The sequence below is a fragment of the Haemorhous mexicanus genome, chromosome 1, assembly GCF_027477595.1.
Source record: "Haemorhous mexicanus isolate bHaeMex1 chromosome 1, bHaeMex1.pri, whole genome shotgun sequence".
Classification (NCBI taxonomy): Eukaryota; Metazoa; Chordata; class Aves; order Passeriformes; family Fringillidae; genus Haemorhous; species Haemorhous mexicanus.
In genome coordinates, this window is record NC_082341.1 from 46432604 (window position 1) to 46459752 (window position 27149).

The 27149-nt window shown below is 41.8% G+C and overlaps 1 protein-coding gene across 4 annotated transcripts in view; it reads left to right on the top strand.

Annotated features, from left to right (window-relative positions):
• The window catches only part of BMPER (BMP binding endothelial regulator), a 147494-nt gene that overhangs the window by 585 nt on the left and 119760 nt on the right, over nt 1–27149 (top strand). The window contains exons 1-3 of one of the 4 annotated variants that reach the window (XM_059848592.1): nt 107–249; nt 1069–1154; nt 24234–24333. In XM_059848592.1, coding sequence (XP_059704575.1) covers nt 135–249; nt 1069–1154; nt 24234–24333 — 301 coding nt within the window. In that variant the 5' untranslated portion in view covers nt 107–134. Of the gene's footprint in view, nt 1–106; nt 250–1068; nt 1155–24233; nt 24334–27149 lie in introns of those variants that run through there. The other 3 variants (XM_059848582.1, XM_059848601.1, XM_059848611.1) reach the window with 3 other exon arrangements.

The window sequence follows — 27149 nt, forward strand, 5'->3', positions numbered from 1 at the left end:
CCCCCCCGCCGCTGCCCGGCGCCGGGGGTCGGTGCTGGGGCGGGCGTGCCTGGGGTGGGCGGGCTCCGCCACCCGACGGCGCGTCCCGAACGCTGCCCCGCAGCCGGCGGGTGGGCAGCGGCACCCCCGGCACGATGCCGCGGCTCTGCGGGGGCTGGCCGGCGGCCCCGCGGCTCTCCCCGGCCTCCGCCGCCGTCCTGCTGGGCGTCCTGTGCCTGCCCGGGGCGCCGGCCTCCTCCCTGCTCACAGGTACGGCGGGGCGCGGGCTGCGCGGGGCCCACCTGCGCCGGGTGGCATTGCGCGGGAAGGGCGGCCCGAGGTGTTCCCGCGTGGGCTGGGGCAGGTGAGCACAGCAACCGTGCCTCTCTCACCCTCAAAAAAGGTTTTCTTGTTCCTTTTCTTCCCCCGCCCCATTCTCCCTCTTTCCCCTCGAGGGTTTTATCTTCCTGAGATCTGGGGCATGGAGTGAAACGCGGAATCAAATTCTAGCGCAAGCGAGGAGCCATTAGACTTTGAGGAGTGATTCCAGCATGACAGAATACCGACTAATCGGCATTAGGGCCGTAAAGGCTTTCCTAATTTGATTCCGTTTGACAGTCAGCCTGCTAATTTTGACTCATTTGCCAAGTGGTTGCCGTGCATTAAAAGGATGCTTGGTTTAGAGCTTGTGCTGGTTCAGGTCCCCAGAGTGCAACGGACAGCTTTCTGCTGATTTCAGTGAGCTCTGGATCTATCGTTATAGACGTACCCTGCTTTGCATGGAGTACTCGTTATTCTCCACACGTCATCCGAGAGAAGAAAAAGCGTCCTTCTTTGCTATAACTGGGGCACAAAGAAAGTCTAGGTTTGTGCAGCAATAAAAGGCCACTCATTTCCCTGTTCTCTTTAGAATCTTGCAGAAATGCTGAACATCCTTGCCTGATTAAATTGGGCAAATTACTAAAGGGTTTAAAATCGAGGGCTAGGAATGAAGCAAGGGTTAAACATGAGTGTGACGGGGATAGTTTCCAAAACTGTCAGGGTGAAATGAAATATGCTAGTATTTTAAAATTTTTATTTCTATTTCAGGATCGGTTGCAAAATGTGAAAATGAAGGGGAAATTTTGCAGATACCTTTTATCACAGACAACCCTTGTATAATGTGTGTTTGCCTGGTAAGTGTGTATTTCAGCTAGTAAGAACATCCAGACCTGTACTAAATGTAACTGCACAGAGTGGGGAATGTTTCAGATAATCAAATCTTGGGTGACTCTCTTGCCTTTATGTAACACAAGGTTATCTCAGAGCTGAGCTAATTGAAAGTAACCCAATACATGATCTGGCAATCATTTCTTTGATTTAAAAACCTGGGCACAAAGTTGTACATGGCTTTATTTCAGGATGTTATGAAACCATGTTTACCATGTGAATTTGTGGGGAGAACTTTCACAGAGTTGGGGGTGCGTCCAGAAGTCTTTGCTTGTAGCTCAGCAAAAAGGAGGAAAGGTAAGGTTTGGAAATGCTGCTGCTTTAGAGCTCCCACCTGGTCCCTGTCACAATCCCAGTGTGGGTGAGGAGCTCCACAAGGGTGCAAGGGGAAGGCAGCAACGTGACTGTATGTGCTGTAATAACGTGACAGTGAAAGGACAAGTGATGCTTTCGTCAGAGTGCTTTGCCTGCTGTGCTGGGAGTTCAGCGGTTAATGATGTTGTTAGCTGGTACACATTTTGGGGAGAAACATTCTGCTTCCTTGCTCTGTTTCAGAGTTTAGCATTTTTGGGAGCAGTTCAGTTGGACAAGCCAAGGCCTAGGAGTTATTGTAACACAGTCATTCTAAATAAAACTTCCTATGATATTTTTAAATAAAAACCATAAACCTTAATTTACTGTTGAATGCAAAGAAAAGTATAGGCTAGAAAGCCCTATGTTTTACATTTTGGAATTTACAGAGTAGCTGAATGTACAGAACGTGTTCTACTTTAGGACTGAAATATCAACACACCCTCTCCCCCTAATATTATTGCTGCTATTATTATTATTATTATTATTATTATTATTATTATTATTAGCCTATAAAAGATGTAAAGAATTGTTTCAGACTGCCTTTTAGAAGGCAGTTTTGGCAACTGCAGGATCCAGATCATCTTGAACCCCTCAAGGTTGGTATCTGTCACTGCACTGAGTTCAGTGGATTTTAGGTGAGGTCATTGATAACTTTTTAGGTAATATTGATAAAGAATACCCTATTGATTTCTTCTGAGCAGAGTCGGATGGGAAAAAGAGGAGCATGGGATCTGGCAAGTAAAGAAATCAAAGGGAAAACAAAAAGAGAGACAAAGCTGTGTTTTATCATGGATCACCTTCCCAAATATGTCTGCCACCACTTTTGCTAATGGAAGCTGGTGTTAACCAGCGAGGAAGCAATTTATCTGTGAAAGAGCAGAAGTTCAGTCTTGGGCATCAGGGCAATAATGCATGAGGGTAAAACACTTGTATTTATAGATCTCTCTAGACCTTGGCTTTATTAAATCAATGAGCACCCTTTTAGTGTGCGAGCATGAAGAACTGCAAAAAGCACTGGATGTAAGAACTCTAAATCCCTGTGGTTTGCAGGGCTTACTTTAGTGAAATGGCAGCTGAGGGCATTTGGCTCCTTTCTGTGCCAGGAGAACACTATGTTTTATTAAGCGCACAGATGCCTAGTGAGTTACTGCAGTTACCTGCCCTGGCTGCACTTGGTTTTATTTCTGCCAAAGGATAAATGCAATCTCTGTTTCTTGAGTTGGAAGCTGGGAGACTTGGTAGAGGAGGTGGAAACCAGTCTGGAGATACTGGCTTTAGTGCTGTGTGACATCCAAAGCATTGACTCATTGCAGTGCCCGTTGCTGAAATCTTTGTTTAGGCTTGCTACAAGAGAAAAGATCAATTTTAAGAGGTCTGGGGAAAGAGGAAACAAAAGAAAAAATGGGGTGATTTGTGACCAGGAGGGAATAGAAAACCTTACATTCAACTAGAAATATTGATTGTTTAGTAACAATTTAGTGAGGAACTTTTTCTGGAAGAGTGATCATACTCTTCAAGGGCAAACCTGATGGAAATTCATACTGTAAGAAGTGAGCAATTAAAAAGAGAGCTTGATTGGCTGTTACAGAAAGGAAACAATTGCTGTTTAGGACATGACAGAAAATTCCACAGAGGCCACCTATATTAAAAACACCAGTAACGAGAGTCACTGGAATTGCAGACTGGATTATGGCATGTCTTCCTTAGGGGTGATGCATTTCCATGACCACAGGCTGCCATAAATAACAACACAAGTTACAGAAATCTGAACAGCTCTGGGATGAAGAGGAGTATCTAAATAACTCTGGATGCCACATCCCTGTCAGTGTCCAAGGCCAGGGATGGGCGTCCTGAACAACCTGATCTAATGGGTGGCATCCCTCTCCATGGTGAGGGGCTTGGAACTAGGTGATTTTTGGGGTCCCTCTAATCCAAACCATTCTATGATTCTATTAACCCCCTTACAGGACTTTGTCCATCTCACAAACCAGAGGACACAGAACTGAAATGCAGGAACTGTATCATTAAGTGTTTGACAGAACTTTGCAGACTGTCCTGTGGAGCATGTGGGTGCATCCTAGTGACAGGGAACGAGAGGCAGCAAAGCAAAATGATCTCTGGCATTCTCTTAATAGGCTAAATAATTTTGGAGGGTAAAGCAACAGGTAGTGCTCTACAAGCACATGTGGTAAACATTGGAAGCTCATGGATAATGAGTAAGTTGCAATAATGAAATGAAGACTGCAAAGAGCAATTACAAAATCAATTCCTTTTACACCACTGGAAAGTCTTGGCAGGAAGACCAAAACCAAAAGTTTTCCTTTCTCACTGATTAGCAGAGACAGGGTGGACTGATTTTCAAGGTAGGAACGTGAGCAGAAACAAAGCAGATAGGGCACAGATGGTGTATGTGGACACCTCTTTGGTGGAAGCTTCTCTCTCTTGTTTTAGAATTTTATCGTTAACACAATCTCCTGAATCTTGAATAAAAGAGAGATGTTGGTGGGAATGTCCTAGAGATAGCCAAGTTTAGCTACCAAACCAGATTTGCTCATTCTTGGGCACTTGCTCTAACATGTGGAAAGAGAAGCTGAGGTGATACAGAAGGGTCATATGCTGGAGGTTTCATATATGGTGTGTGGTAAGCCATTCACTTCTGAACTATAGCTAATGCTTTCTGATAGAAAAAGAACTATTTCACTGTGCACCCACAGTGAAATAGTTCTGCTTTGGATGGACCTGCTTGTTAAAATGAAATGTGTTGGAGTGCTGACAGCTCTGATGCTGTTAATATAAGGCCTTTAATATAAGGAAACAGGTAAGACTAAGGGTGTGTAGGTCTGTGTGTACATAAACACTGTAATGCTCTGCATGCAAAAACTACCAGCTGAATAAACCTCTATGGGAAAAATCTCGAGTTCCCAAATTCATAATTTATATGTCTCTACTAAATGGTCTTAATAATGCCATAAAAATGGTAATTTTTAATACCTCTAAGATGATGACAAAAACCTTTTGTTTTTGTCCTTTTAGAGAAAAACATCAAAGTCAAAGAACAGAATGTGGTTTATCCACAAGGAATTTCTTGTAGGACTGATGAAAGCTCAGGTCTCCTAACTCCTGGTCTAATGGTTTGACTACAAAGACATTGCTTTTTACTTCATGCACTTCCACTTTACAAGTGGATGTGGGTGACGCAGTCACAATCTGAACATACTCATTTTCTTTCGTGTCTCTCTGGCAACAGGCAGGCTGCACAGATGCCAGGTTTTTGGTGTGTCTGTTCTCCTGAGCTTCTTCTGAGGCGTGGATGGGCGAAAGACAAATTAAAGCTGTCCTCATGATCCAGAGGTTTGGGAAGTATGCTTTACAACTTGCTGTTGCTGTCTGCAAAATGCTGTTAGAGCCAGAGTGCTCTGGTGCTCTGCCCACTTCCACTCTGAATGTCTTGTGGCTCTGCATCTCCTCGGAGAAGCACTGCCTCTGGAAATAAAACATCCAGCCTTGTTTTCCATAGGATTTGAGATACTGAAAAAGGGCAAAGAAGGCTGAAGGCAACTGAAAGTACCTGCTTTCAAATGCTTTCACCCTATATGTGGTTAAACACAGACACTGGAGAAAATACTTAGAGCTGATGGGTAAAATAGATACACAGAAGTCGCACTGGAAAATTGTTTTTCTGATTGTGCCATGGCTGAGCATCCATTGCAACTGTGTTTATAGCTAAAGACTTTTCTGATGAAAGGATGGGAAATGCTCTCAGCTGCACCAAGCTGGGTGTCAGATGCAGGTAAACACTGAAAGGAAATGCTGGATGTGATGGGCAGTAAGTTAACCAACCTTATGAAGAAAAATTGTCCAAAAAAGGGAAACTGTTATTTCGGATAATGGTGTGGCCCCTGACAATACAAAAGACATTGGAGAACATATGATTGTTACATTATGTCATGCTTAAAGGTCAGCAGTAAAAACATCTTAAGTCTTACTGGCTTCTGAAAATCAAAGTAGTTAAGCTGTGGGTTATGAAGATGAATGAAAAAAAATTGCATTTTAGGGAACTAGTCTGAATTGGTAATGATGATTATAGGTAAAAATACATAATCTTGATGTTATTCATAATGGAGTTATATTGATTCACTTTGACAAATTGATTCCAGTTATTAAATGCTTTAAGACTGAAAATGATTATAACTACACTACCTAATGCAAAAATTATCTTCTAAAATTATCCTCCCACATCTGTGGAAAAATGATTTTTTTTAATAAATCCATAGGAACACTTTGCACATTTTGTGCAGTTTGAGAAGCCCAAACACATTGTGTATGGCAATTTCAGATCTTTCTCTGTTATATATGTAAGTTTGGGCTGTAGGTAGTGAAGGCATAAGTAAATTTCTGTTAGTAGAACCAAACAAAGCTTTATAAATATAAAAGCCTAGCCCATTTTGGTAAGTTTGGGACTTTTTGTATGTTGAGGATTTTGAAATGTTAGGGGGATAATGCTATTACCAGACTATTAAGGGAATTTTTGATTAGATTTCTTTTATTTGCCTGTCAGCATTTAAAAGAGGCATGGAATATTTAAGTTCAGATCTGGTACAAGTACGGTAAATGATGAAATTCAGCAGAGTTTTTGTTGGTACAGCTTTTTGGCTGGAAGGTATCTAGCACTCAAAATAGAAGTAGGCTCACAACTGATATTATGGCATTTGCTTTCAAGAAATCCGTGCTTCAACATACGTGTGGAAAAGACATAAAAATGCTGCAGTCCGTCGGAAATAGGTGAAATGAGAACCTGTGCATAATTATAGGGCGAGAATGTAAAAAGACCACAGAATTAACTTAGCCCGAGTTAAAATTCTGAGTGCTGAGTTTTTCGAAGGTGAGATGAGCTCAGCAGTGACAACGATGACAGGTGGTGGTGCCAGCAATGGTGTGGAGAGCCATGTCATTTCATGCTTGTTTGTCATCGTCTCCATGGACCCTGAACACCTCGCCAGAAGCATGCAGGGATCCAAGAATAATGTATCCATTGGCCAGTGGTGTGTGTAATTTCAAAATGAACATACCAAAAATGCCAGCTGAAAGGGACAGGGTGGAAGTGAGGAACTGCAAGGAAATAGATAAGTGTATCTCAGCTAATGCTGGCCTTACCATTGCAAGGGCTTCTAGAATTTTTTTAGAAGAGAAGGAATGATTTGAGTTTTTGTATGGTTTTTGAGGGGAAAAAGGTCTTTTAGTATTTTTTCCCCCAAAATAGTTTAGAACAGAGTTGTGTCAAGAAATACCTGATAAAAGCCAGTAGTAATCTTGACAAACCACATCTAAACCAGAGCCGTTTTCCCCACCTTTTCTCCTCCCCCCTTCCCTCATGCTTATACCTCAAACTTACCATTTGCACCTGAGGAGTGGCAATCATATGTCTCAACCTTTTATCACCTAAAACCAGACCAGAAGGAAATAAATGTGAGCCAGAAAGGACAACCAAGTGTTGGAAATCTGAGAAAAGTTTGGAGACAGGAGCTCAGGAAACTAGAAATCAGAGCTTTGATTGCCATAAGTTTTATTCAGCATGAAACATCATTCTGTAGTTTAAATTTCCTCTTTTAAATCCAAATGGGCGGTGTAGAATTTGACCTTTGCTCATAAAAAATTATGTTAAATTTGTCATTATAAGACCCAGTGTCCTGCGTAGATTGAACTAATAAATTGGTGAAACCAAGTGCAACCAAACAAAAAAACTAGAGAAATAACTTCGACATTTGTTCCCCCCTGCCTGCACACACCTCCAGCCAAGAAGAAGCCCAATCCTAAAAACCATGTCTTCATTGCAGACTAAAGCAAAACAGCTACTAGATGTGCTGGGGTTCTTTACCTATGGCAGAGCTGATTTCTGTGGCACAGTGCACAAGTTGAAAGCACGTAGCTAGCCTGAGAGCAAGTGTTTGACACATGTTCAGTGAAGATGGCAGTGTTTTAGTACATGAGGATTCAATTGTTGTTGCTTCAAGGTATAATGCAGCCCAGATGACTTTTAATGGAGTAGTGCATATTAAAAACCAAACAAAAAATCATCAAACAATTCTTTCATACCTATTTTATTTAATTTAATTTCAATAGTTTATGTACATCAGCTACAGAGTCTACCAAGACTGCATCTTCTTTCAATTTAAATATTCTTGGTCTTTATTACTGTATAATACAATCAGCTTTCTCTTCACCCACAAAAATAATAAACAGAGAGACAAAAAAGCCTATGATACAGTAGTGTACTCATAGTTTTCACCCCCATATTACTCCAAAAGAGAATGCTTTTTTGATCGGTGCATGAAGGGTTCCTGAAACCCAAACATGCTCCAACATGATGAAAGTTTTATTAGTTTTTTTTTCCCCAAATACAGATGTATATGCAATCTCTTAAATAAAAAAACCCCAACACCCCCCACCCCAAAAAATAAACCCTGAAAACAAAAACCAGACATAACGCCATGTCTGGTGCAGCAGGGTGTCCCATATGTGCTTTGTCATAGAAATGAAAGAAATATATGTATGAATATGTATATATGTGTATATATGAAGGAGGTCTTGCAAGAGAGAGGTGACTTGGATCAAGACCCAGAGGTGGATTGTGATTGCTTTGGTAAACTCTTCTGGAGGATGATTCTGGTAGGTTCACCTGTACTTGTTCTTAATTCATGCAAGACATCTGTGAAACAAGAGTTTGACCTGCCTGACAAACTGTCTGTGATAGAGGATGGTTACTCTGGCTTGATCCTTAAAATTTCCATCAGCAGTTTTGAGGAACATTCAAGTCAGTTTAGTTCCATTACAGGCATGCCCACCCTGGTCAAGTAGTACCAGATGCAACATCTTATCAGATTTCCTCCTCTGGGGAATGAGCATGGATTGTATAGCACTGTTTGCTGTGTCCGTGCCATCTGTGGATCTTTTGATGTCCACTTTCTGCACTTCATATCCAAGAGCTGCCTCAGACAGTGGCACATCCCTGCACAGGTATGCTGGCATTCAGAGCACTCTGCTTTGTCGTGACAATTATTTTAGGGATGTGGTACTAGTCATGTGTAACAGTTTATGATGAAGCCTTTCTGCAAGTCTGCAGGCTGGAAGAAGCTATTTCATGTTGTTCTCAGACCACATGGGCTAGTGAAGAGTTCACTACTTGCACATTTCTAACATAGGCAGCTGCACTGAGCAAATACACGTATGCACACAGTGCTGAACTGATTATAGGTCTTGGCAAAACCCTTCTGGAAGAGAGCTGGTGATATGTCACTGTAACGATGATGAAGATCCAATCCATCATGTATGAAAATGAGATTCTCTTTGGTGTAATTAAAGGATCAGATATCTCAAATACAAAAGAATATGTATAAATAATACATGGAAAAATATGAAGGGCAGAAAAATGCCGTAAACTAAATGGAAAAATGTAATATAACTTGCAAATGTCTTTGGAATGCGTCTACAATAAGCGCAAAATGGATCAGTCTAAGTTAAAACACTTTTTTTATTGCCAATAAGAAAAACATTATTAAAGAGCTGGTCCAATATCAAAATGGCATTTAAAAATCATACAGTTACCTGTATATAGTTTTTATTAGCTTTCAAGTTTCTTCCATTGAGTTGTTAATGGTCCTTTTAAGAATTATGGTTCTGTAAGTGAATGGCTCACAGTGTCAGTACTTCTGCTGCTCTGCTTTGTGCTGCTTTATAAAAAAGAGATATTTTTTCCCCATCAAATATCTGGTTTTATTTCCCCATCATGATTTAATAGAAAATTTTGAGGGAAGAAAAATATTAAAAAACAACCAAAAATTAAATGAAAAGGCAACCTCTTTGTATTGAGCTTATGGCCAAATAAAAGGCCATTGTGAAGGAAAAAATCCAATATTAAACAAAAGCTTTTACCTGTATTACTACTATTAACATGACTATCATACTGGTACTTGCTTATAGTGTACCTAATAACTGGTGTGATTACTTCCTCTGAGGCCTCTTGGCCTCTTCATCTTGTGCATTAAGCTGCAGCTAAAAAATTCCTAGTCTGACTGTTTGGCCTGTTAAGCTCTGTGCAGCATTTTACATCCACCTGAATCAAGTGCTGGGCTCTGCATCCAAGTACAACAGGGATCTCATCCCTTATAATCCCCAGAAGCTCAGAAGCTAACCTTGTGTGCTGACACCTGAATTTCGTATACTTTTTGTCTGTCTCTCCATTTATTTATTGGACATTTTCCTGGATTTTTTTTTTTTTTTTGTTTTCCTCATGTCTAGAATCCACTTGCTCTAGATAGTCACCCATAATCTGCTGTCAAAATAGGACTGTGTATCACCACCTTGTTGAGAAAATAACTTGTCTTCATGCATTGTCTATGATTTGCATGCTTTTTACTTGTCGTCCATTCTACACATCAACCTCCTGGCTAAAGTTTGAATTTTCTGTAGTGTATCCCAGGTTTTTCAGAGAGGGAAGCATTGTACACGTATGCTGGGAAGTACTATGGCAAAAGGCAGTGCTGTGAAACAGCATTAGAGTTGAGATATTCTTGGGAGTACTAAGGATAGGGATGTGATGAAATGCCATGTAGAAAACATGATACCAAAGACCTGATGTTTTCCCAGACAAAATGCTGTCCCAGTTTTTTTTGAGTCCCTGTTTTAAGTAAACCTTTGCACTAAACTTCAGTGTTAGAGGTTGAGTGAGGTCATCTCAGAGCTCTGCTGACCTGGTTGCACTGCATTTTGCTCCAGAGACAGGGTAGTTCACCCTGGGCATTGGCAGTCAATCACCTGGTAGCAATGCAGCCTAAAGTACGTGCAAACCTCAGCACACAGTATTGAAACTTCCTGTAAGACTTGAGAAATTGAAGAGTGCCATTTCTGCTTCACACTGAAAACCAGGCATAGCTCAGCCCTGGGCAGCTCAGGTGTGCTCAGTGTAACCCCAGGCTCCTCTGCTGGCTGCAGGATCAGCTGCCCCTCTCCCCATCGGGCCATGGTATGGCTCAAATCCTCTTTCCTGGCTAAACATCTTGCTTGAGGCATGGCAGCAGCAGCTTGCACTCCTCCATAACCACGGGGATGCAGGCAAAGATGTTGCATAGCCCTGGTCAGGAAAATCAGATTTCTGACAGCTCATAGGTGAGAAGTCTATGTGTTTTGGATTATGTTTCCTTGTTTGGGGTTTGGCTTTTTTTCACCTGCTCCTGACATGTTTATGTTAAGTTATCCTAAGTAGCTTCAACAGGAAATGAGAGTTTCCCAAGGTTTGGAATCATCAAAGTGTGTTCTGATGGCCAGCTAGACTCATATGTTTGCATTTGTTTTTCTGTTTTGTCTTAGGATTTATTAGTGGGTGAAGAATAACAGACCTTGGTTGTCCTGAGATTGTCTCCTTGTTCTTTTTTATGTCTGGATGTGCAGCTGAGGTATGGTTTGAGAGAGATGGAGAAGAGCTGATAAATGATTGCTCTAGGGCTACATAATGATTATGATCTGATTGTGCCACTTAGTGAAACATCTCGAGGTTGTGTCACCTAGAAACCACTGGGGCAGGAAGGAGCCAGGAGGGTGGCTGGCTTTGAGATAAGGGTGTTAGCTGAAGGATTGCCTCTAAGACATAAAAGACTGATAAATCAGAAGGCTCTCCTGCTACAGGGAGGCTGTTGAACATTTGCTTGTTACAGAGAATATTTTTTTTCTGTATAAGACAGTGCACAGATGATAATTTTCATATGTAGCACTTTACCCTTCTACCCAAACAGTCCTGGAGATAGCTAGCCTGGTGATTCAATCTGGAGAATCCTTTTGATTCAAATAAATGAATGAAATTATTTTAGCAGACAAAATGCAAAACATGCAAGTTCTTTAGCCTATAAACCAAGTCTTGGTGGATGTTTGTGAGTGCAGTGGATAAAAAATGCTGGAAAATTAAATTTGCTGCACCTTAAAATGTTGGGGGTCTGGTAGTGTAAGGAACCTTCTTAACAGATGCATGTTTGAGGAATAATCTGTCCATGAGCTATAGACATGAAGCATTTCTGGAGGAAATTGTTGATGTGGACATTTAAGGTGCTGCAGAATGCACTGATACTGAACTAGAACTTGTTTAATATGAATTTGCAGAAGAAACTGAAGAAGTCTGCAATTTGTATGGCTTCTGAGAAAATGTCTGTGCATGTTCAATTTAATTTGGCAAGGTTTTCAATCCCCAAGGAAAAATCACTTGACCCAAAGATCAGTCTGAAGCTGAAATTTATAAAATATCTAGAACTTGAGGCTATGATAGTTACAAATTTGAATGGCTTAATGCACTTGTTACATGAAGCATACTTACTTGTCGCCTAAAACTTTGTAGAATCGTTTTAATATAAAAGAAACATCTTTGATATCATTGGGGTTTTTTGAAATAATTAAACCAGTCCACATAAAAAGAAACATAAAAAGGTGGAAGTCAAAAAAGGGGAAAAGGAAGCAAGTCATGTATCAGCAAAGGGAGTTTTGCTGGAAGGCAGCCTTTTGGAGAGATGAGCAGGCAGCTCCAAGCCTGTTCAGTGGGCACAAGGACTGCGGGCAGGAGAGGATGTGGGTGCGATGTGACTTCAGGAAAGTTACGTCTGGCTCTGGAACCAGAGGTTTAGAAGGATTTGAAGTGTTTTCTGGAAAATTAATATGACTCATGTGTGATTGTAGACAACTTGTGTCTGTGCCCAAGAGGTACTGTTCCCATCAGAGGATTTAAGTTAAACTGCTGAGTGGGGCTGAGGTTGGGCTGCTGGCCCAGGCAGCCCATGCTTTCTGTCTTTCTCCATTGAGAAGACAGCTCTGAAGAATTCCTTACAGCTGTCATGCCGAGCAGAGAGCTGGCAGCAGTTGCTGAGTACAAGGCCTTTCCCTAAACAACCCCCAGCCCCCCTCTGTTTTGGGGCCAAGCACCTCATGCTGTGCCATTCAGGGTTCACTGCTCTGACCTGGGTGACAGGAGCATCTGCTTCTATGTCATAGAGCTTAAGAGTTGTAGGCTGGGGGAGAACAGCAGTTTATTGTATAAAACAGTGTGTTGGGAGTCACTGATGAAGAGATCAGTGATCTCATCTTGGTCAGGAAATTTTCCCCTCTTCTCTAGGGTAGAGAAGTACCTTTCAATTGCCCATGTAAAATGCAGCAGTGTGGACAGGCTGGATGAAACTGTTTCTCTTCTAATCCAGACCTGGCTGTGACTTGGCAACAAGGACTTTCTCTAATTGCAGAAGAAGGTACAGTTAATAAAAAATTAGGTTTCCAAGACCTCAAGTGGATACTGCTTTACTTTTCCTTGGTTCAGCCACAGGTTCTCTGTTTCACACGACAGTTGAATCTCTCATCATAAAGAGCCCTTCATGAGCTAAAGGCGTGAAACTTTTGGATTTCAGATCATCTTTCTGCCTCCGCTAGCTGTCCAGGTAGAAGGATTGCTGCCTGAGTTCTCGCTCAAAGAGAAAAGTGCTGTCCCACACAATGAAATCATGTCTATCTGCCTTCAGAGCACTGTGGACTTTGAGCCAGGCATAATCTGTTTCCTGACATTTGAGTCTCATTAATTGGGTTAACAAGATGCTATCTATACTCCATACTTATGTAAATAGAACCTGCTAGCAAAGATCTTAATGGCACCTGATATATCACACTGCCTTTACATCTATCAAGAGGTACCACTGCAGGAGTCACTTCCAAAAGCAGGTTGTGTTCTTGGTCCCATGGGTCCCTTTATAAGCTGTAAGAAATGCTGGTGGTCAAGGCCAACTGTTCAGATGTCTTTCAAGTGTCCCACTGGTGACCAAATCTCACTTTGTCAAGATGACAAATGACTTGTGCATACCCTGTTCACCTTCGAGCTTCACTCTAATGTCAGCTCCATTTACTTGTCAGAAACAGGTATTTTTTTTACTTCCCGCAGTGCAAGTGGGGCAAGGGAAAGGAAGGAGTGAAGGGAACACAGGCTGAGGAAAAAAACCTGCTTGTATGGCTTCTATTCAATGTATTATTATAGTTGAGATTTGCAAGCTTTGGACATACCAGAATCTGTTTGTTTGTACATGTGCAAAACAGAAAGAAGGGAATTTGCTTTTCAGAAGTGAGAACTGTCCCTGCAGGGCTATGATTATGCAAAAACATGTTTTAACCACTGGATTTTTCAAGAAGAAAGTGGTTGTGTAAGATGAGTTTCTTATTTTGGACAGCAAATTTTTTCCAGAGCAGCATTTTAAAATAAGAGTTTAATTAGCAGGGTCTACCCGGAGCATAGGGCATTGTGCATGTGTCTGCACTGAAGAGCTTGACTCAAAGCTCTGAGCTCTCATGGGTGGTTTCATTGACTGCAGTGGTATTGTTATGTGGCTAAGTGATCACTGCTGTGATTGAGGGGTGTTACATCTCACCCAAAAGCAGCCATGGCCAGGCCACAAAATATGGTCAAAGTCAGCTCAAGGACTGTGAAAGTGACATTGACAGCTTTGGCTTTTAGTTTCTTTCTCAACGACTTTCTTCTCCATATCAGTTTTGCTTAGTCCGCAAGTCAAAATGTGCTTTTTCTCCTATTATCTACAGTGTTGGCTGAAGTTTTGAAAGTCACAATCTTACTTAATTTGGCAGTGTGATTAATCACAACAAAGGAAAGCTTATTCCACCTTTCTTCTTTGCATCTGATGGAAGCAAAGAAGTTTCAGTAGATATGAAGTAGAAACACCCAGAAGTGAGAGGTGTCAAATTAAACATCATGGTGTCATAAGCTTTTCTGACTAATTCTCCCAAGACCTTGAGCCTTCCTTTGCTGGCAGCAGCTGGATGAAGACATCTTGAGGATGATGCCTGCTGTGAGTTGCCAGTGACCCAGGATTACCACAGTCCCTACAAGATTTTACTAGCAGTCAAGCAGCAGTTGCAGCAAAAATGAGTGTGGCTTTGTGAGTTGAAGGCAGCATTAAAAGACCCTGAAAGCTTTTGCCTCCTCTGGGGGGTCCTGCCTGAAATGTTCCTTTTCCTTGTCTCTTCCCGCTCTTCTCTATGCTGACTGACAAGTTGAAGGCTGTGCCTTCTCTCTGCAGACTCTGCTGTGAATAACCTTTTTTTATTTTCTAAAACCACTGCATAGCACGGGCAAGATCACGTAAGAAAACAAATTCAGGGTCAGTTCTCAGTTTCCTTGCAAGTTCATTAAAACAGCAGTGTCTGGAGGCCTTTTGCCTAAATAATTTCATAATAGAAAACAGACTCTCGTTGCTTCTTTCTTTTGGGCTACTATTTTTATTTGGTTGTTGTTCCTCAAGCGTTTTGGTCCTGTTTCAAAACTTGCTTCAGTTAAATGAAGAGACTGTTTTTTTGGTGCTTTCTGGTTTAAAAGCTGTACTGCAAAACTTCTAGGAGTCCTCTGGATTATGAAGCTACGATTGACAGGGATTTTCCTCTCAAAATAACATTAGAAAACCCCGAAGTGTAGCTTAAACATTTGAAAGCAAATAAAACCCCCTTCCCCTTTCTCTCCCCCAGCTGAGATCTCCTGTCGCTGCTTCTGGCATGCATCACATCTTTGAGGATACAGTATCATGAGAAAACTGTCACTTGGTGATGTATTAGGGTAATATATCATGAGAGCATCGTTTCTTTAGAGGATATGGGCAGTAAAAGACATGATTCTGGCCAGACAGAGCAGCAGGGGACCCTGCTCTTTTTCTTTCCTTTTCTTTAATCTAGCCCTGTTTTTGTGTTGTACAGGAGTGAGTTTCTTCATGGGATATGACTTGTTGCAGAGTAAGTTAGGAGGCCCATTGGGCTTTTTAAAGTCTTTAAGAAGTACATGGCCTCAAGGGCTGCTTTGTTCAAAGTTTTTAGAAGAGACCAAAGCCCAAAACTAGAGCATTTGCCACTGCTGAAATCTCCAGTGTAAAGACTGAGTAAGTAGGCTTCAGACAGAGAAGGTAATGAAGATGCAATGACAGGTAACTATTGTTTGGATAATATATTTGGAGATTTAGCCTATAAAATTGTGATGAAATGATACTTATTTAAAAAGCAGTCAATGCAGTTATTTTTAATAAATGTCAAATGAAATTTTAATTCACAACATTAGAAGAAAAAATACTATTGGTCAGTATTTAGTCTCTAATAGAAAATATAGTTATCAAAACCAGGAATTCTGAACTGATAGACTTGATTTTGATGTGCTTTGATTTTGAAGTCCTTTTTATTGTTTTAATGGCTTTGTTTATCTCTCATTCACAATATCTACCAGGAAATAGCAGTGTATAATACTGGGATAACATTAGTAAAGAAAGAAAAGCAGACTATTTTTAGGACACTCTTTTGATGGGCTGGGCTAATTTTTGAGGTGAGCCACAACATGACACCATGGCTTGATCTAAAATTTTGAATTCAAATGATTTAATAATTTATTTTAAACCATTGGTGTAATCTGCTTTGCCTTCTATGAAATCAGCTAGATAGTTAATGAGTGTGATCTTCAACAATTTTTAGGAGTAGAATTTATTTAGGGTGTTTTCAGAACAATTTTCTTGGCAGACTTCTCTTTCTCCAAGCCATCCTATAGCACTTAAGGGGAACCAGTATGCTCCAGGATACACTCAGGACAGCAAGGCTGTTCCACATCTGCTGACTTCAGCTGTGTTTGGTGGATCAAGCTCAGGTAGTGGAAGCTTTTATGGCCCTCAACTGCCCATCACTTCTCTGGGAGAATGAATTCTCCACCAGCTTCTGTCAGGGTAAACCAGACTAGGACTAGGCTGAACCATGCCTTCAGCATCACCCATTTAGGGTGTAATCATCCAACAGGCTTTTCTGACTGATCTGAGTAGCTGAGAACATCCAGCAAGGGGTAGATCGTAAACTCACAGGGCTGGGTCAGTGAGCTTTTAAAGCAGCATGGGTAAAGGCTTGCAGCTGGAGCTTCAAATGGATAGGTATTGCCTGTGATTACCTTTTTCTTAGGTATTGTCATCAGATTTAAGTAATTGATAATTGATTCAACCTCCTCATTGAAAAAGTAGAAACATAATCCTGTGAGTTAAAGTTCACAGAAGAAGATGCGAATCTTAAAAGTGTACATCTCATGAAATGTGAAGGTGTGGTCTCCCACAAGAATCCCTGTATTAACCCTTCCTTGATATCTGGCTCCTGGATTACTATGGGTATTTTTTCTACTACAGTATGAAGTGCTGGGAACTTGTGAAGGTGATGTCTTTTTTGCTATAAAACTGCCAATCCTATTCTGCTGACAGGTAAAGAGTGTTGCCTATAACTGTGCAGCTGAAGAGCTCTAATGTGAAGCTGCACTTGGAGGTGGAGACAGGGAGACTGACACGGTCTGGATCCTGCTCCGGCTTTCTCACTGACTCAGTCTGCAGTTACAGTAATTCTGTCTGGCTGTGTCTACCTTGTCCTTAAGCTCACTGGAGCAGGGATGTGCTGCAAAATGTTTGCTGTTCTGGGACCCTGACCCTAGCTGTAGCCTTAGTATTAATGCCAGCAAATATAGGAGGAAGAGATGGCGCTTTCTTTTCACCAAATACTGGTGCACAGGGCTGAGGTCAGGGAGTGTTGGGATTGCAGCAGGCCACCAAGGTCACTTTCCTTGTGCTGGTGTACCTCATAAGCACAATGAGAAAACAAAAAAAATCTGTTCAGTCTGTAAGGGGTTGTGAGTGATTTGTCCTGAATCACTTGTGCATACTCATGTCTTCCTCACAGAAGTGGGGAATACCCATTTGAAGTGAAATTTGGTGTCATCTTTCAGCAGGGCCTTTGTTTTAATCATCTTTCCTAGGGAGTGGGGAGAGCTCGAATTATGAAGGGGGATGGTTGATGCTGGCTGAGCATCACCACAGGGAAGGCTGCAGCCTCCTCCCTGCTCACCCTGAGAGGCTGGATAAGCTAAACAGATTACAGGAATGAGGGGGAATATTGAAGGCTACCCAGAGCTCTGCTCAAAAAAGGAAATGAGAGACTGTGAACTGAACTAAAATACTGTCATTTGTATCTAATATAATCCATGCTGAAATCATGGTCACGTTCTGTCACAGGCAAGGACCTAATGCTGAAGGTACTGAAGTGTTTGTTTGACTTCATTCCTGTGAGCTGTCTCATTACAATTTTATGTGCTTAAAATAACGGGACCTTTCTCTCTCTTGGTGAAGCATATGCCTTGGTGTTTGTAGGGTAATGTGAAGAGAATGCTACCATTTTCCTGAGAACAAACACCGTTTCATAGGGAAATATTTTTTCCACCTTGAATTTAGAAATATATCTAGTGTGCTAAACCATTTTTTTACTGTACCCGCAAAATTTTTTTGCAAGAGAAAGTAACCCCAGCGGATGATTGGAAGGGAATAAAGGAAATGTGATTGTATCCTCATCTCCCTTGACAGTGATTCAAAGGGTCTGCAGACATTTCTCCTTGAGGAGTGGTGTCTCCTCCCTGAAGCCTAATGGTGTGGCTCTTGCTCAGGTATAAGGAATGCTCATGGAAGACAGCAGTCCCACAGTTCTGGCAGGGATCTCTTGCTTGCATCAACCCTGCCAGTTAAAGGGAGGTTTGTAAATCGGGCCTGAGACGGAGTTCCAGGCAGGAGTGCCAGAAAAGCAAGGGTACTATTTTCAGATAGAGCCTCAGGTTTTGTCTAGACCATGAGTTAAGCATGTGTCTGAGCCTGTTCTTGAGTTCAAGCTGACCCAACATCGGGGTTGTTTGCACGTAAACAGAGGTGCAGGCATAGGCTTGGGTGCTCCCAGGCTTTGCTGAGGGACAGAGCCTGTGGCCAGTGCTGGCCCAGACCTTTGCTCCCGTGGCCTGTGTGGTGTGTGTGGCTTCTTGTGTGCTTGAGAGGATGCTCTGGCTGTGTGCAACAGCTGGCAGAGAGCCCAGCATCGTGGCCTAAGAACACGGGGATCACGGCACATGGCAGGAGCCGGCGCTGGAGCCTGCCCTTTGCCTTGCGGTGGAGAGGCCGCCCGTGTGAATTGAATACACTTGTTCCATTAATTTTAAATGGCTCTTTCTTCTCCTAAGGCCACATGTGTGCATTTGAAAGCTCCATCCCATATTCCTTGGGGGCAACTTTTGCCATTGTTTGAAAATTGTTATTGTTTTCATGGGTGATCCCACAGCCTTCTCCTAGCAGAAACTTAAGGACACCCTGAGCTACTTGGTGAGTAGTCCTGTCAGAATTACCAGCAGGACTATGATGAATAATGGTAAAAAATTAATGTTTTCAGGATTAGTCATTAATGGTAGTTGGTATTCCTACCTAATATCTCTCTCTTGCTTTTATTATTTTTCTCTCCACAGCATTTTTTTGGTTAAATGAAAGTTTAAGTAACATTTTTCCCTTTCAGTATAAATAATTAATAACCTCGGGGTATTAGAAATGCAGCGCAAGCTTCCTAAAAGCATTTTCAATACATAAAAAGAAAGAAAGAAAAACAACCCCAGACCATCACTGTGGACATCTGCTCCCCTGAGAAACCACATCTTCAATGTTTTCTGCAGCCAGCTGTTACAGCACAAGAGTGGGCTCAGGATACCATTGATGGAAGGACTCCTTGGTACAGTCCTGAATAAACGAAGCAGACTCCTATTTTTCTTTCTTTTTCTTTTTTTTTTTTTTTTTTTTTTTTTCCCTTCCCTCTTGAAGCCAAATCCAGGTTGAAAAGAGCCATCCTCCTGGTGGCTGCTGTGAGCCGGCAGGAGTCCAGTGGGGAACCCTGTAGAAAGTTGGCTGTGGCTTCCAAGCTGTGGTTTGGCACATATCCTCTCCAAGATCTCTGCCAAATATTCAGACTCCTTTTTAGTGTGTGGGTTTTTTTTTTCTTTCCTTTTCATGTTGGCATTTTATTTAGCTGTACCATATGAGTTTAAGGCTGTTAGTTTGATATAATTTGTCGCCAGAATGGGCTGTTTTGTGTGGGGTTCTTTGATGGAAGGTAAAAATATGAGGTGCATGTAGAAGCTGAACAAATTGTGTTGAGAGGAGGTTGTAGTAAAGGTAACATGGAGCAGTAGCAGTGATATTGGGTCTGGTTAGTGTATCTCTCTTGTGTGGGAATTTGACATCACCTCTGCATGCCTAGTTAAGCAGATCCTTGTTTCTCACTGGAAAAGTGTGGGAGAGGGGAGAAACATAGACACCCAACAAAATTTGTGATCTTTTCCTCAGATGCATTAAAACACGAGTTGTCTACAGCTGGGGTTTGGTGAGTGCAGTGAGGAGTCCAGGGTGACCCTCCAGCACTTCCCTAAATTTTCCTTTACAGGGGAGTCTGGGATTCCAGAGTGAACCCTTTGCTGAGCTGAGCACTGACTGGGGAGTTGCTTCAGATGCGGCAGCATTGTTCTGGATCAGCCTGACCTCTTTTAAAAAAATACCCGTTTTTCCAACACTAATAGAAACCTTAGCTGAGGTTCTCTCCCTTTCTCTATGTGTGCCTGAGCACTAAATTTAAAAAAAAAAAAATCCCAGATGTGAATCTATAAACCATCTGTTTAAAATAACTATTGTGCAGGACTGTAATTAAAAGTTATTTATTATGAATCTTGGGATCCTATTATGGATTTGACTGACTCCCAGCTTTCTGACTTAGCAAACGGTTTATGTATTTATGGGCCATGTGTCTCTTCCGCACTTCTTGGTGCCAGAGTGCATGTCCTTTAAACAAAAGGGAAAAAAAAATCCCCTACCCTCCCATAACTGTTGGCTTCTGACTGTTGCCGTCTAAGAAGTTTTCTCTTAAGAACAGCAAAATTCAAAGTATCTGAGAGCTTTCAACAGATTCAGAGACGCTGTTGACAGCCCAGACGGAGGCTTGGTAATTCAGCTCTCCTGCATGCAGCTACTTAGTCACTTTCTAAATGTATGGCTGGGACAAGTAACGAAATGTTATGATTACTGGGGGTAGGAGGGGACATAACTGGGAGGAAAGGATTTGTTGCTTAAGTCCCATTTGCTCTCAGCCTCCACTTTGCCCTTGTGGAATGGGAGGGGAGGAGGCAGCAGAACTGAAACAAGCAGATGGACAGTAGACATTAAGAGCAGTGTTTTGGGCAACTGGGTGAAGGAAAAACCCAGCCTCCAGATGACAATTACTCTTTTGTTTTATTTTTGTACTTTTACACCCAGTGGACCCAGGAGATCTGCACTGGATAATGCCTGACTGCAATAGACTAAACAATGATTTACCAGCCCTGCTTTATCTGCTGCAGGCCTGTGGTGGATCAGCATGGTACATTAACCCTTTCCTTCACATCTGCTGACCTTGTTTTCGGCAAGATACAACACTGAGATAAAACAGCTGGACTTTTTAGAAATAATTTTGGGATAATAGTAATAATAGTAGTAGAAGCAGTAGGAGGAGGATGCACTTCCCTGGAGTTACATTCATCTCTTCTTTCTTCAAGAGGGATGAGGACAATGCCAGGGCAGCAATGTGTTGCCATTGTGGCTCTACTGTATGTTTTTTTCACCAAAAGACCCCACAAGGAGTAGTGGGGCTGCAATCCTGAGCAATGCTGTACCTCACACCCTGGAAGAGCAGCCTGGCCCTGATGGCAGAGGGTTAGGCAGCTTGGGAGGACATGTGAAAAAGCCAGTTTTGGAGCCATCTGGGCCTTGCCTATAGAAAGCTGGAGAGGATAAACATCAGCTTTGCAAATCCTACCCTGTTTTAGTGCTTAGCTGCTCTTCTCTTTTGTGCTGGCAAAGATTGGCTCTATTTACCTGGGATACATGGAGCTGTCCTTTAAGGCAGGAGGAGCTTGCAGCTTCTCCTGCAAGGGACAGAGCTAACATTTCATTTTAATTTGGGGGAAAAAACTCCCCAAACAAAAGAAACAAAATAAACAAACAAACAAACAAAAAAAACCAACCAAAAGAAAAACCAAACTAAGAAAGCCAACAATAAAAAAGTGCAGTGGGTGATGAGTGTGGCATCTCCTCCCTACCTTTCAGCACTGTGCTGTAACAACAGAGCTTTGAGTCAGTGATCCAGATTTGCTGCCCTCCACATCCAGAGGCAATTCAATGACTCATCTCCTGCTTTCCCCACAAGTGCCCTTGCTGTAAGAACCAGTGACTTGTGGGGGCACGAAGAACAAGCCCCTTTCTGCTGAAGCCAGGCCACTGAACAGCAAACAGTTCAAAGCCTACTGAGATAGAGAAAGGAAATGTGAATCTGTAGCCTACTGCTTAAGACATCCTCCTAGGGGGAAGGACCCTTCAGGTCCTGTCACTGCACTGTGGGCCACTAATATTCTTCATGTGGAACAGCTGCTTAATGCAAAACAGCCCTTGGCATCAGCACATGAATTCCAAAATCTTCCCTCCCGAAAAACCTGCTAAACCAGCAGCTTTACTGGTGATAAGGAAAGAAGCGCAAGACCTGAATTTGGCTGGCCCCCTGGGGTAGATCAGTGATACCAAGCTCATAATTGGAGAGAATTTTTCTGATTTTAGCAATATGGGGGAAACAGGAGGCTTCTACTGGGAACAGTAACTAGCAAGTATCTCCTGTTTGAAATACGTGTGTTGGGGTCATCCTTAGGAACTCCTTGCATTGCCAACAGGAAGATGGCAATGCAAGGAGTCAGGATGTACCTGAGGGCAGGAGGAGGCAGACAGCACTCAGGGAAGAAATTGCCTTGGAAGCTGGGCTGCATGAGGAATTTACCCCAGGAGTCCTCTGGGAACCAGGGAATTAAAAAAAACCCCAGAGCTGTTTTTTTTTTTTTTTTTTTTGTCCCTCTTGCTGCCATCTGCAACAATAATGTTGTCCTTTGAAGAGGAAGTCCAATGGGTAGCTGCCCACTGGCCCCCCTTACACACACCCAGCCCAGCCGGGTTGGTTCTGAAGGGCACTGTGCACTTCTCAGAGGTGCACAGTTCATGCTGCAGCTGGGTGAGCCATGTTCTCCACAGGAGCAAACTCTAAACTGGATTTTGCCCCTCCTTCACACCCACTTTCACCAGGCAGAAGACTTTCCCATAGATAAAGGTAGTGGGGCTGATAGGCTTATTAAACCTTTCCTTAAGCAAACTCATTAGAATCAGGTCTTAGCAGAACCCTTTAGGATAGAGACTGTAGTTGAGTTGGTAAGTTTGGTTCTGCTGCCCTTCAGCAGACCTTATGGGGCACCATGTTCCTGCAAAGGGAATCAAGATTCCACGGAGCACTTTAAAAGAGACATTGAACCACTTGCAATTCTGTGTCGTGGCTGCTTTGTGCCAGTCCAGAGCTACAGACCAGCCATAAAGTCAGCTTAACCTGCTGGTTAAATTGCATTTATGGTTGCTCTGCAGTGCTGGAGTGATGCAGAACAGCCAGCACTGCAGTGACCTGGCTTTTTACAGTAATTGTTTGTGTTGCTGCAGCTGCGCTTTAGGGCCTGATTCTCATTTGCTGATTTCACACTGTCTTGGTGAGAGGGAGTCTTCATTTACGCTGATAAGACTGAAGTGCCTTTATAGCTCCCATCAGATCAGGCAGTGACTTTGAAGTAAATAAACCTCTGATTTTAGACAAAGGGCTGGAGTGTAATAAAAGCTGCATGTTATTCTTCACAGGCACCTTGAATAAGGCCACAGGGAGCAAAGTAAAAAGACTGGAAAACCCAGCTTCTTTTTCTTGAGTTTTATGATTTACATTTTTCTAGCCCTTTGATTTTTTGGTCTCTAATTAAGTCATAAGATTGGGTGGCCATCTAGTACATGCTTGCATGTACTAGATGGCCACCTGTGTCACCTAATGAACTGAGCTACTAATTATAGGTGGAGGTCACTTCAGAGGGCTACTTTAAGTAAGGAATTCGAAACAGCAAAATTTTACTACAAGAAATGCCCCAAGTATTTATTTTCTGCACCTATTTAATGGCAGGGATAACCAAAAGGGTTGACACCACTGGGGCAAGGTAGGCAATAAATGGAATATTTCTGCTGCCTGCTGTTGCACATCCTCTATTGACATTCCTTAATGTGGTCAATGTGCTCTTTGGCCTTGGGAAATCCCTGGCTTTTTGCCATAGCAAGATGACACTGTAATGTACAGTGATTCTGTCTGCTCATGGTGTTTCATTGATTCTCAGCATTTTGGGGAGAAAGATGAATTACATTAATCATCTTGCCTGATATGGTGCACAGTAGCCTCTTTCAAAGAACCTCTAGGCAAAATTGATTTTCTGCAGTGGCAGAATTTTGTTTTCTCTGAGGTTACTGCCTTTTTCTCTGCTGTTTGTCTTTCTGTCACAGTAAGAAGCGATTCCGAAGCTGTGCAGTTCATGGGGTAGATCCTCAAGACCCTGAGGATATTTTAACAAGCACATTATGTAGGTAGTTGTTCATTTAAGTAACATGGATTTCCTCAGTGCAGCACATTCTGTACGAGACTGGGCAGCAGTTATGAATTACTGTCTAAGTGGGGTTTAAACACCATTTACTTTGGCTCCTGGATTATTCAAAGACTATTTTCTACTGGGCTCCTTCAAGAGAAGAAAGATGTTTTGAATCACAATGACCTTTCCTGAAGCAAAAGAGCAGGCTGCTGGCCCCACACTTTATTTTCTGAATTGCAAGAAATGGTAGCCTTGGGTTTGGTTTGATTGCAATAGCTTTTGTCTTTTTTTTTTTTTTCCCCAGAATAAGGAAGTGACGTGCAAAAGGGAGAAGTGTCCAGTGCTCTCCAAGGACTGTGCTCTCGTCATAAAGCAGAGAGGAGCTTGCTGTGAGCGTTGCAAAGGTGCCATTCCCTTCCTGTTGCTTTCCCTCCTTTTAAAAAGTTATCAGTGCACATTTAGGTTGCCAAAGACAGGAGTAAACTTGCAGCTTCTCAGCTGGGACTTGGCTGTCACCAGAGGCTGGAAGAGGGCAGTAACCATAATTGAAATACATATGTTTACAAAGCTGAGGGAAATACATAAATTCACATATTTGTCCTGCAATTATTAATCCTTGCACAGCAACTATCCTTTAGAAATACATCTTTATTTTTCATTGCTATGTTGTCAATTTTTTAAGAGTTCTAATTTTATCAGAAATATTTTAGGTCAGCATCGATCTGCTAGTAGTCACTGGTCGGTAAGAATCTCTTTAACTTCTTATGTGGTTGGACAGAATAGGAATGAAACTTCTGAGTAATAAAGAGCAGGATAATTATCCATGGCTATTCCTATTTCTCCCCTGCAAAGGAAACAAACCAAGCAAATGTTATTCATTTTATTAAACATTTCCTGATTAAAACAATAATATTGTGGACATTTTTTATGAAAGCCAAATAAGCAACGATCTGAACATTATACATTTATTTATTGACCAATATTGTATATTCCAAGCTGTTTAAAATGAGATAGTGATCAAATAATGATTAAAAAAAAAGTGTAAGCATGCATGGCATGTATCTGCTATGTTTAACCACATGAAAAATATGCAAGTAGACAAAGTTGAAAAGTAGTCCTTTTTTTTAATATTGATAGAGTAAGTAATATGCTCTAAACCAATAATTTTGCTGAGGGACTGCTTGCATAATCAACAAGGTGCAGAATGTCAAATTCAAACAGCTTTATTTTATTTTTCCTCTGTCATTTTTAATTCTCCACCAGTGATTGTGTGGGATTGAGAGGGAGATAGGGTAGGATAAATTGTTGGGTAATAAAAGCATTTCTTGCCTTCCCAGAGGAAATACAAATTCAAGAAAACAGATTACAGTGACATTTAGATGGAAGAGGCATAATGGATGTGTATTTTTCCTGGAAGGTTGCAGAGGTGTGTTAGATGCTGTTCTTATGATTTGCTTCTGTACTGCAGCTTTGGAATAGGTTTGGCAAGCCCCAATTTGAGGATTTGTCTAGAAACATGACACTTAAAATAGAAAGTAAATGAACTGGAAAAAAAAAATTAAACCATTACTGAAACAATACGAATTTGAAACTACAGATTTTACATAAATTAAATGTAATTTATTTCTTTTGTCAAACCATGTTTAGTTCCAGTTTTGTAGGAAAATGTTGCTAAGTGTTGGCTGGATTAGGATGGAGTTTGATTTTTCAGTTTCAAAATGGGATGTGTATTTGCTCAATGGTCTGAAAATTCTGTATACATACATATGCATATGTGCATGCATGCAAGCAAAATGAAAAGAATGAATGTTTCAAAGCTGAACAAACAATATTTTATTCAAACAGTATTTTAATTCAGACTCCTTTTAACATTTTTTTTTATCCTGAATTCGGGTGGGTACCTTCAGAACATTATTGATAGGCTTGAGCCTGGCATCTGCAGATTGGTATACTTGACATCTCTAATGGGATAATTAATAGAAATTATTCAAAAACAGAATCAGGAGGCACACGGATACTTGAGATAGAAGAGACATATGTTAGCTAAAGTCCTTTGAATGTATCAATGGACAGAGAGATCCCACTGATAGGCTCCCAACAAGATACCTCACAAAGAAACTGCTGAAGAAAGGAAGCAGCCCAGAGTTTTTAGAGGTACTGGTCTCATCAGCAAATAAGTAACTAGTGTGGGGTTGTTTTCATAGTAAATAAATGTTGCCAACATATCCTTGCAAAGTTCTCAGTTTCCCAAAGTGCTCGGAAATGACCTAGAAAAGGGGTGGAGAGGGACAGGAAGTTTGCTGCTGGTGCCCCGATCTCTGTAGCATAGCAAAGCAAGAGGATGGCCTGTGAGGAGCTGCAAAAGGTTCTCAGGGCACTGAACAACTGATGACGAAGCAGCAAAGGAAGTTAATGTGGATGGGAATAAATGGATGCCCAGAGGACAAAACAGTCCTAACTTTACAAATACAATACTGGGCTCTGAGTTGACAATAACTGAATGGCAACTGTTTCTGAGTGTTATAGAAGATACTTCTGTGGCACAATCAACTCAACCCTCAGCAGTTCTCCACGGGGAAAATTGAACACTGAGTTTATTAGAAAAGGAGCAAAGTACAAACCAAAATGCCCTGTTTTCCCTCTGAGTCAGACAGGCTGCTTATTTCGGCCCTTCTGGAGGCTAAACTAGAACTATGGACCTTGGTCTGTATTTTTCACACTTCCCAAGGTGTCTCATAGTAGCTGCTATGAAACAGAAGATTATTGACTAGAAGGGTTCTTGGTCTGATCTAAGATGGCAGGTTCTATGTGCTTAAAATGCAAGAACATTAAATTTCATAATTCAAAGGGAAAAAAAAAAGCTCTCAAGGGCTGAATTTTCAAAGTAGATGTGAAATTTCTAAGTTTTTCTGCACTTTCTGTAAGGCAAAGCAAAATATGCAGCCATTTAACCCCCACAGTCTTGACACCACCCTCTGTCCCTGGGTTGTTCTGGTTCCAGGGGAAGAGGCTGATGGAACCACCTCTACCCCAGGGAGGCTGCTTGCTCTCCCACCACTCGGAACACTGCTGAAGATCCTGCTCAGTTCTGTGCCTGGTCTAAAACGAGTGTCTCTTGGGGGGTAACTGGGGAATGAAGGCTGCAAACACCAGGCTGGCAGTGCAGTGCTTCAGCTGCCCCCTTCGGTGTCCCAGCAGCTCCCCAGCACTCCCCACACAA